Below are 11,407 nucleotides of genomic sequence, written 5' to 3'. Positions count from 1 at the left end.
GTGGAGTTCTTTCGCCCCCTTGCGGCGACAGTGGGAACAATAACAGGAAGGACCCGGAACTGGAGGCGGATACGGGTCTGACCTGTGGTAGATACACAAATTAAGATGCCGGATACACATCGGTTATGTTTGCTTCTTTTTGCATTAGTTTTCCGTCCCGGAACTGCGGCAGAGCTCTCCGTATGGAGTGTGGACATCAACTCGGTTAGTGTTACATCCTCAACGTCCGCTTTATTGATATTACACAGCCTGTCGAGCTAAATCTAGCGTTAACGTTAGCTTACGTTCCCGTATCAGCAGCTGTTAGCCTAAGGTAGCTTACCCAGCCCTCTGATTCCGCTGTATGGTCCACCTGTCACACACACACACACACCTACATTTGCTAGTCTGACAAGACATGCTTCTCATTTGTACATTTTTCTAAATAAAAATTATAACTGCTTGTTGAATATGGCGCTAACTCCTGTTAGCTAGCACTGCGAATCTACTGTGTTCCTACTGCAGTAACGTTAGTAAAGGCAGGCACACAGTCACAGCAGGTCCAAACACATTGAAGCACAGTTTTCTTATTTTTGTCTCTGTACATCACCATATTGCATTTGTACTTAAACAGCCAAGATTATGTAGGAGCTTTGTAGGAATAAAAACCCAACAACAACAACAACTTTTCTCTTGAAGTGGTCTGGCCCTCATACTTGTACTGAACACAAGAAGTATGTCTTCCCTGAAGATGCTCGGTCAGCCCTTTGTTGCAATCACCTTCAGTTCCTGCTTGTTCTCGGGGTGTTTTGCCCTCAAGCAAGTGAAATTTTTGCTCAGTTGGATTCAGGTCAGGGGAATTGGTGGTGGCGGAATTTTGTGAAAGAATGGAGTGGTAAGTTCAGAGACAACAAAACCCACTGTGACGAATAATTTCCCACGGTGAAGCACCTCTTCACATACCAGTTGACCAGATCAAGAGGTTTTTTTAAAACATGTAAAGACCATCTATTTGCTCTCAAATGGACACCAGGAATAACTTAATCCATAATGAAAAGAAGGAACTCCTGTTGTGAACAGTGGTGGTTGTAATGGTGTGGTGTGACCATGTGTGGTCTCCAAAGAAAGTGGTTCTCTTGGTATGTGCTCTCTACTATAATCTCTGACATTGATAGATGGCCTGCTAAACCTTCTGAGCTGGAGTTTCTTGCAACTGCAGCTTAACCTTGTTATCAACTGCTCTCTCTCCCTCTTACTTTCTTTTTCTTTTTTTTTTAGATTTTTGGTGTGCAATGTTATTACTGTTTTGACTGTTTATGTTTTATTGCCCTTGCTCGGTGTGACTGCAGTATGAGTGCAGTATCACTATGATGCATTTAGAGATCTATGCAAATTAATACTGTTGCATTAGATTAGTATCATGTCATTGCCCCTACTCTTCTCCCCTGAGAGGGTTGAAATGTGTCTGATCGTTAATGAGATGCAGTGTGGTGATGATGTGTCTACTGTTATTTCAGACGCGGTACGCTGTGTTTCGGAAGACATTGTACGCCAACACCACTATCTTCATGAAGTGTAAGTGCATTTACTTACTAGTGAGCCAACATTTAGTTGCTTCTACTCTCCTGGGCTCACAGTTTGCATTACAGTGAACATGTAAAATCATGTGCAGGAGACAGAGTTACACTTGCCTCTTCTTCCACCTTAGCATAAAATAGACCAGAATGTAAGGCACGGACATGAAGTGTTTGAAGAGCTTGAATAAAGTCACTGTAGGAAGTTGCCTATTAAAGTAGAACAGGACCACAGGGGTTGTTGCTTTGATTACAAATTGTAATGGGATAGCAGCTGTGTAACAGCTGGCGAGACCTGAGGCTTTATTACTGTATTAAGTCAAAGCTTCATCCTGTTTTCTCTATTTGCAGTCCAGGGTGACACAGCATCATGTGATCGAAACCTTGCCTTTAATATCAGGTGGTATCTGCGCTCCTCTGTTTGCTACAATGAGGTCTTTAACACACCCGTGAGTATGAACCTTTGTCTGCTGATTGTCTTTCAAGCACCTTTTTTCTTTGTGCCAGTGCTGGCTCTAACTCTGCTATTGACACAATGGGGGTGACAACTGACAATATGTCAAAGTGATCTATAGCCCAAACAGGATTGTTGCTTTGAAAGTGTCGACTTCTTCCTGGCTCATATCACTCTTCTAAAACACTTATTTCAAACCAGATGAGATGAGGTTTTTCTTCTTTGTTCTTCACTTTGTGACAAATAACATGAAAGTAGCGAAGACTTCGTTGAACACTTTCCCTCAGAGTATTTCATTTAATCTCCAACTCACGCCTTTAAAACATCTGCACATCATTTTCCACTTGGCACCGGTAAAGTTTACATACAAGATAATGTGTGGCTCAGATGTGCAGCTTTACCATCCATCTGTTGTGTAAGCTGTGCAGAGATGCCACGTGTGTATTGTGGATTTTTGGAGATATTCTTTAAACATGCATTTCACTGGAGTGGCCAGGCATGTTTGGCTGAAGTATTATGTGGCCTTAGAATTGCAATTTACACAATGTAAAATTTCACTTTTTAGTGCTTGAAGTTAAGCAAAAAGTTGTTCCCTCTTTTGTAGTGATGGGACAAATCTTGTTCTTTTAATCCACAGTATTGATTCGACTCACTTGTTTTTGCTCGTTTTGTCCAGGTGTAGTTTCTCCTGGCATTAGTACAGTGGCATCCAAAAGCTTGAAAGCTCATCAAACATCTGTGATGTTTTTATGTAACCCTGGAATATAAACCTCAATCAACAAATGTGAAATATCAGAAGGAGAATTTTTAGTAATGGGGGTCACAGAATGTGTAATCATCTCTAATCATTCTTTGGGAAGAGAAACAAGGCCAAATGCATGGAGGCTTTTACAGACTGAGAGTTATGTTTATTATTTAGCTAATTCTCTTTCTGTGAGCTTTTTTTTATCTCCCAAGGTGCAGAACTTGATGTATTGATCCTCTGATAATAAGTTCCCATTTGGTGTAAGATCATACTTGATGGAGTGCCATGTGCTGCTCATAGACAGTTTCAGTCCAGCCATGCTGTGATGCTGAGAAAGTCCCTCTTTCCATCCAAAATCAATCAGTTCAGACACTTTCCTGTAGTTCTGATGCCATATTTGGAGCTATCATGACTCTATTTAGTAAACAAGGTTCTGCTGAAAATGTTTATGACAGGTGAAGGCTGCTAGTTGGTTGATTTTAAACAAGCTGCTGAAAAGTCAACCCAAATACACCTGAGTGTGATCTGAACATGTGCTTCAGTGGATTAAATTCAAGGAGATTTTTTTTTTTTTTTTTTTTTTACAGTGACATAATCAACAATTTTAAATATTTACATCTCAGAATTGTTTCTCAAAATCAAACACTGTTTGATTATTTACAGGTTTGCATGAAAATAAATGTTTGGTATGGTCTATGACTTGAACTTCTCCCAAACATGCATGCGATTGCCTTTTCAATAATTCACCTTGATATTGACTAAGATTTATCAACCCTCCTACAATATACACAAGTTTCTTTTCTTCTCCTTATTATACTTTGTAGGACAACAAAGCGATAAAAATGTTTGGTATGGACCACATGTTAAAAGACGGCTGGAGCGGCTTCTACAGTCAGGGCTACATGTACTTTGACAACTGTTCCTCCCTCTTCTTGCCAAAGGTTTGTTACTCAGACAGATAAGCTGTCGTACAACAAATGGTGCTACACTTAACAGGACCTGTGTACATATAGTTCTGTAGGTGAAACACTGTGTGTAATTGCAGTGACTAGTGTTAGTTGTTTCAGGCATCTTTCATAAGTATCTTATTTTCTATGTAATCTTCTTAATCGTTTTTAAGCATTTCAGTTTTTTTGCTGCTTAAGGTGATGTTTTTACTCTATCTTCTCACCCAGGTATATTATACTGACTTCAACACGTATCAGCCCCTCACTAGCCCAAAGGTGAGTCATTGAACAAACTGGCTAAAGATTGCATTACTTTAGTAAGTTTTTGCATGTACACTTCGATTACACACATTGTAGAGAAATCTGTTTACACAGTGACATTTGGGAACTCGACTATCTTTTGGGTTCAAAAATCAAGTCCCCAGAATGTCAGAAATGTATGTTTTGGTTTAGGGCTACGATTATCTGCAGAAAATTAACGTACGTTAATGGGAACATCTCATTTCACATAATTACATCCACATTTCCCTCACTTGCTGGAAAAACAGATCGTCTTAAACTGTTAGCAATGAGACATAAATGGATCTTTTCTGACCCTGTATCTTAGTTATTCTCACTGAAGTTGGGAGAAGGTAAATGAGGAAAACGCATGAGGAGAGAAGAAACAAGTTAATGTTTTGTTTTTTTAGCAAAAATCAGACTTTGAACTGTCATCTGAAGCACCGTCTGTTCAGATTTCTAGGTTAGGGAAGTACCAGTTGTGAGAAAGAAACAATCACTTAGGTACCCAGTGTACCAAATATGTATCCTCTGAAGTGATGGAAACACTGTTTGTGTGTTCATGCATCTTTCTGTGGTCGTCTGGATTCATTTTAGTTGGCGAGTTTTCAAACTTCACAGGCTGGTTGAGGGCTAAGTCTAGGTTTTAGGGTTAAGGTTAGGTTTCCATCTCAGTGATTCTCCCTGTGTTATCCAACAAGACAAACTAAAGGCATAGGCTGACACATCACCAAGGGTCCTCCCACAGTGTGTTCGTTTACTCTAGAAGACGAACAATTAATAGAGACAGAGAGGGAAGCTGTCCAAAGTGGTGGGAAACGGAGCCAATGTAGCAGCTAGTTGCAGAACATTGCACTGAGAATTGTTGCTGCAATCAAGTAATCTAGTTGCGCTTGGGCTTAGTCATGGGTCCAGGATGTAGGATGCCAAGGTGGGGGCCCGAATCTAGAGGGAGGGACATTAAGATAATAGGGTAAGGTAACACTTTATGAATCCCCAAACAGCAGAACAGAATAAATCTAAATTATAATACTTTCTGTTCCATCAGGAGTAACTTAACTTAACTGGCAGTGGTTTAGTCACGACATGCCGCAAACAGCAATTGGCTGGCGTTGTCGCCCAAGTGCTGTTCCTCCAAAACCTCTGCCCAGGTTTATCAGACCAGGGCTTCTAAACTGAAGAATCTATGTTTGTCTTTTCAACTTAACACCATGTTCTGTGTTCCGTTTAGAGTGACCCCTCGAATCAGAGCCTCGTTTGGCCAGACAAGCCGGTAAGACATGTCATTATTGCTTTATAAGGAACGTGACTTTTTTAACATCTTATGTAAACTACGTTCATCCTCACGCAAACATCTTCTTGCAGGACATCAGTGCAGTGTCCAAAGCTTGGGAGGACAGTCCCTATCTGTTCATAGTAAATGTGCTCCCAACGCTCCGAGGAGTTGAGGATGAAGACATGGGAGCAGAGCAGTTCAACTTTGCTTTTACAAGTGAGAAAATTGTTTATCTCATATCAAGAACTTAATATTTCCTTATCCCTAATATTTACTTAATAAGGAAACTGTAGAAAATTGGATCAAGAAAGTTTCACAATTCTTTTTGTGATGTAGTGAAAGTGGAAATGAAGGGACCACATGACTACTCCTCACCTGCAGACTGGCCCCTGATGATGGTACGTGCCATAATCTTTACAATAGGCAAATGTGCTTTACAATAAATTGTACGAGTATAACTACACACATGTCAAACTTTACCTTCTCTCTCTTCTAACCCATCCCAGTTCTTCATGATCATGTGCATTGTGTACGTGCTGTTTGGGGCTCTCTGGCTCTTCTGGTGTGCTTGCTATTGGAGGGATCTGCTGCGGATCCAGTTCTGGATTGGTGCTGTCATCATCCTTGGCATGCTGGAGAAAGCTGTGTTTTACTCTGAATACCAGAGCATCCGTTATAAAGGAGATTATGGTTGGTAGATTTTATACTTAAATTTTGTATTTATTTTTTTATTTGTGCTTTGCTTTGACTTCAGTGCCTTTTTATAAAAACCCTTTTTGTTTTTGTGTTTCGCTTTTACAGTTCAAGGCGCTGTGATTTTTGCTGAGCTGCTCTCAGCACTCAAAAGATCTCTAGCTCGAATCTTGGTCATCATTGTCAGTCTTGGTTATGGCATAGTCAAGTAAGTTCACGGGTTTAAATCTGAACCTTTCTAATCCATTTCTGTCTCAATGCTAACAGTTGAAGATCATCTCCAGCAAGAAAATATTTATCCTTTTAAAATCTAAAGTAACTATTTTTACAAATTAAAAACCAGTGGGGCACATGCTGATAATACAGTAATTCCAGTCTTTAGTCCGTGTAACTGAACAGCTTCTCCCTCTTGTTTAGGCCCAGGTTGGGTACCACTGTGCACCGACTGGTAGCTGTTGGGCTTCTTTACCTGATCTTTTCCTCGGTGGAAGGTGTGCTGAGAGTGACAGGTGTAAGTGACAAGTATTAAATTAACACTACATGCTCCTTGCTGGGTCAAATCAGTTGTCATCTTCAATACATTTGAAATACTTTTCAAATACTTTTTGAAATTTCTTATAGTACACATGGACCTCTATTCTAAAAGTATTAGAATGGTTCAAAAGATGGATATTTTATGAAAGCTGAGAAGAACATACAAGATAACAACTTTTGTATGAGATTAGCTGCAGTTGATTTCTTTGCAGGCATTCAGTCTCAAGGAAACAGAAAAGTGATAACAGGAAATTATCAAATTGAAGTTCAAAAAAGTCTTGTAAACAGTTATACAAAAATAAGATAAGAGAGACATTATGAATAATGGTGTTTGTGTAGTTGGTAAGCAGATGTGTTTTGTCAGAAGGCTGCTTTAAAGCAAAGATCTTCCTGTGATCTTCACTCAAGCTGATCTTGTGTTTAAAAAACTGTGTGACTCAATTTATCTTTAGATAACTATTCTCTGTCTCTGACATTCACACGTTCACACATAAATCCACACTTTGCTTTCTTTTTCCCTTTGCCTAATTTTGTCTTGCCTGACGCTTGTCTTCTTTCTCCAGGGTTTCAATGGGACTGTTGCCCTGGTGGCTAATCTCAGCCTCTCCCTCATTGACTCCTGTGTTATGTGGTGGATATCCTTTACTCATTCAGCTAACCAGGATTTTGTATTTTCAAAGGTGTTGCAGCTATGAGCCTGTGATTATGCCTTTTTTTTTTTTATATATTCTCCTTAATCTACATCTACATTTTCATCAGTCTGTCTCAAACGACTCGTCTGTTGAAACTCCGCAGAAATGTTGTGAAGCTCTCTTTGTATCAGCACTTCACCAACACGCTGATATTTTCTGTTGTCGGTGAGTCAAAGCCTTATACTTTCCATGGATTCAGCCACGCTAGGGTCCAAAAGGAAATAATTAAAATTTTCCTTTAACAATTTAGTCATATACTGTATTAAATGCATTTTTATTATAGTTATAACTTCTTGATCAGTTTGTAAATCTGGTTCCACTGGTGGAAAGTTTCATCTGTGTTTCTCACCATTTGCATAGTGTTTATAGAGTCGAGAATGAGCCTAGTGTTTATTTTGTGTCCACAGCTTCCATCATATTCATCGTCTGGACCACCAAAGTCTTCAAGCTGGTAGACTGCCAGACGGTCAGTTTGTTTTCTGCTTTTGATTGACTGTTGTGTTGCTGTTCTCTTCAAGATTTGTCTTGTTTATACAGAAGTGAAATGAAGTAAAACACTCATCTCTGTTTGTTGTTTGGCACGGTCGTCTTTTCCACAGGGTTGGAGGAACTTGTGGGTAGATGATGCCTTCTGGCGTCTCCTGTTCTCCACCATTCTGCTGGTCATCATGGTGCTGCTGCGGCCTTCTGCTAACAGCCAGAGGTCAGTCCGGGACCCAGAAGTCTTAAAACTATGGGTGTCCCAGAATTTGACAATCATTGCAAAATATGGTTATGAAACAAGGGCTATTAATGGAATATCTGATTCAATAGGTATCTGGATTTATGTAGTGCTAGTTAAACAACTGTGTGTAGAATAGTGATTTTTAAATCAAGGTTCTTAATTCTGCTGTCCAATCTATAAAGTGTTACTGTCCTGATCCTCCACTGAAATTTCAGGACCCAGCGGATGAGCCCAATCAATGAGCAAACGAACAAGGAAAGAACATGATTTGACCATCAGTCAGTGATGGGGATGACAAATCTTTTGGTTGACAAATTGGGAAACCCCTATGAAAAACACGTATCCAGTCATGGCTCTGTTTCCTCTCAGGTTCTCTCACTCTCCTCTGATTGATGAAGATGATGAAGAAGAGGAGGCCAAGGAGCCTATGCTGAATGAAGCTTTTGGTAAGACATATTAGTCCTGCTTTTCAGTGGGTTGACCAGGAGTTGCTTATTATTAAAGAAACCTCCATCTTCGATATTGTAATACAGAAGCCCAACGACCAAATATCAACAATTGTAAAAATCTAGCAGCAACATCCAACCAGCTACTTTAGCTATATTATTCAAAAACTCTATATGTACCTGTCAGCTGCTTTTCTAAATTTGATGTAAGGCCAAATGAAATGTTTTGTTTCAGGGGAACTGATGTTTCTTGATCTACAGGAGTGCTTAGATAGCGTAGTGTAGGTCAGAGAGACGCAGGAATCAATACTGTATAATCAGTTGTTATAATCAGATCAGTTGTTTTCTCATCTGTTCTCTAGTGGACCTTGGTGAAAGTGCCAGGAATGTTTTATAGTAGATTTGTGTGTTGCAGCTGAACTGCATCTATTCATTTTTGTACTCACCAGCACATAATATAGACCTTTTCACAACTTACCTCTGATGCTCTAAAGTTTTACATTTTGTCTTTCAGAGGGGATGAAGATGAGAGGCTCCAAACCTGAGGCTAATGGCTCCCAGAAACTGTTGAGTAAAGAGGTGTGTTGATTGTCTTCTTTCGTGTCTCTTCTGTTGTCAGTTAATTGTTTTTCACATACAATTAACACATTTTTGAATACTACTCTCTGTTGTTTTCAGGATGAAGATCTAAAATGGGTTGAAGAGAACATCCCTACAACTGTTGCTGATGTGTACGTAAAGTTAATTACATTTTCAGTGCTGATACTCTTAGAAGTCTTGACAAATACCCCATAATATTTCCAATTACAGTCCTTTCCTAAAAACATTAAGCTACTTGGAATATGTGAGAATATAGTGTCGAATTAAAGGCAGTAATCCCTAATATTCATATACTGTAGTCTGAGCTTTTGTAAGAGTATTAATGCATTCATGATCTCCTTCTCTGATCTCTCACTCTCTACAGAGCTCTGCCTGTAATGCTAGATGAAGAAGAGGTAAAGCTTTTACTTTCCCCCTGCTATTTCAGTCACATTTCTGTCAATTTTAAATGCCCCTAGTAGTGCTCTTTGCAATGTGATTCCACAATCACGTTGCTGTACGTGCATAAATCTGTATTCCCCTTTTTTCCAGGAAATACTGAAAACCAAGTTGGAGCGATCCAAAATGGAGTAGAAGTAGATGCAAGATGCAAAGGCGAAGCAGGCAGAAAGCAATGCATTCTTGAGTAAGATATGATCACCAAAAACTGTGGGCAAAGCCAACTATTCGCTCTAGACAATATTTTTATTTTATTTTATTTCATTTTACTGGCATTGTGTAAGGCTTCAGCTCAAAGGAGCCTCAGTAGTGTTTTTCTGTGAAGGTGGCGGGTTTGATTTAGGCTGGCATTCTAAGGCTGGGGTGAAACTGATGCAGTTACACAACAGAGCACTTTAATAAATATTGTATGTTTCTAAGAGGTTTCTTTACCATCACAAACCAAATCAAACAACATTATGTTCTCATGGAAAGTCTCTCTCGTCCTATCTAGATATAGATATATAAATAAAATATATTCCTGTCAGTACCCAACAGGTTACATTTGTAGGAGTATGAAGGCTTATTTGGAATCTCTTATCACAGCCAAGATATCAGATTTTGGTGTGAATGGTGCAGATGAAAGTGCATCATAAGAGACTATACTTAGATGAAGACAACACGACATCTGACACTTGAATTACAAGTTACCACGTGCTGATATGCTGTGCCATACGCTAATGTCATAGAGAAAAAATGCTGCTTTAGGCATAAGATTTATTTATATTTAATTTTAAATATTTAAATGATATTAAAAGCAGCTGTGCAGTCTCACTAAGCATTTAGCCAGAAAACTAAAAGAAAGTGTTATTTATAACTAATAAGAAATAAAGATTTATTATTAGATAAATGAGAAAACCTTCACGTAATAAGTTAGGATTTACTGATCTCTTGTAGCTGTGTCAACAAATTATGTGTGTGTCTTGTTGTTAACACACAATGCCACTTTGTTGTCTGGCAAAGTGAGTTTTGGTTAGTAGAAAAATGCAGTATATTTGCTATTTGCCACCATTACTGTATGTAAACATGGCTGCATCAGTGAATATTGAGACTCATAGCGTGTCACATCTGTCGGGGGTAAACTATCTATTTTAAGTAATTCTTGCATTAACTCGAAAACTCTGCCGAACTGGGAGACTGTTATAAACATCTTGTTCAAGTAACTTTTTGAAAGCCAAGTATAATTTATTCTAAACACTCACCTAAAGTGGTATTTATTTATTTATTTTTGGTCACTAATCAGATCACTTTTCAGATATCTTTAAACTGAACAGCTGTTAAGGTTTACAATTTTTATTTAAGCTCTTACTGACTGAACACATCCTACACATTTTTTCTAACAGAAGCAGTAATAATTCTAAAATGAAGGATGCCCATTTTCACCGCTGTTGTAAAAGAATTTGTAGCTTTACTCATGACGGCAGTGATTTAGGTCCAGGTCACACTGTAGTCACCAAACGTTTTTGCTACAATGTCTTCATTGATGGGGTGTGGGTCTGACTGTGATGTACTGTATATATGGAATCCTTTTTCACTCCCCCTCCACTGCCTGCACCAAAGTTTATTTTAGGTTCTCACCTAAATTTAGTAGCACAAAAGTAGTTTAGGAAAATACTATACATGCTAAATTAATAAACTTAAATTTCACAACAATTGCATATTCTTTTGAACCATTCACACTACAAAATAGTCTTGCCTCTTGAGGCAGAATTGTATCTCTGTTGTTGTGCGTGCAAACTACTGCAGAATGTGTGGAATTTCTAAATTCCTCAATTTACAAGGTTTTTTATATTTATCCAAGCCTTGTTTAGGATATTTTTTTTCAAGAGAGGACTAAAGCCTAATTTCTGGATGTGAGTATGCGTTGTAACACAAAGCTGATGATGCGGTTTGGCTTACTGTATATGTCCTGCAAATAAAATTTATACTGAAACATGGTTATACTCTCTTGGTGGTTATAGTGTTGATTTAGGGTGAATATTTTAAA

General features: G+C 38.7%; 1 protein-coding gene across 1 annotated transcript; it reads left to right on the top strand.

The window, feature by feature from the left end:
- The first annotated feature begins 43 nt into the window (after positions 1 to 43).
- LOC137101650 (transmembrane protein 87A-like) lies at positions 44 to 11,357 on the top strand. The gene is made up of 20 exons (XM_067480336.1): positions 44 to 204; positions 1,497 to 1,554; positions 1,905 to 2,002; positions 3,577 to 3,693; positions 3,928 to 3,975; positions 5,210 to 5,251; positions 5,344 to 5,470; positions 5,591 to 5,652; positions 5,761 to 5,944; positions 6,056 to 6,155; positions 6,365 to 6,458; positions 7,045 to 7,118; positions 7,232 to 7,338; positions 7,581 to 7,639; positions 7,773 to 7,876; positions 8,267 to 8,343; positions 8,858 to 8,922; positions 9,022 to 9,074; positions 9,308 to 9,338; positions 9,475 to 11,357. The coding sequence occupies exons 1-20, from the start codon at positions 106 to 108 to the stop codon at positions 9,514 to 9,516; spliced, it is 1,641 nt and encodes a 546-aa protein (XP_067336437.1). The 5' UTR covers positions 44 to 105; the 3' UTR covers positions 9,517 to 11,357.
- The last annotated feature ends 50 nt before the right edge of the window (positions 11,358 to 11,407 follow it).

Source organism: Channa argus, chromosome 16 (genome assembly GCF_033026475.1).
Source record: "Channa argus isolate prfri chromosome 16, Channa argus male v1.0, whole genome shotgun sequence".
In the NCBI taxonomy this organism is placed as follows: Eukaryota; Metazoa; Chordata; class Actinopteri; order Anabantiformes; family Channidae; genus Channa; species Channa argus.
Note: the sequence above shows the minus strand (reverse complement) of the source record. Positions and strands in the feature narration are given on the sequence as shown.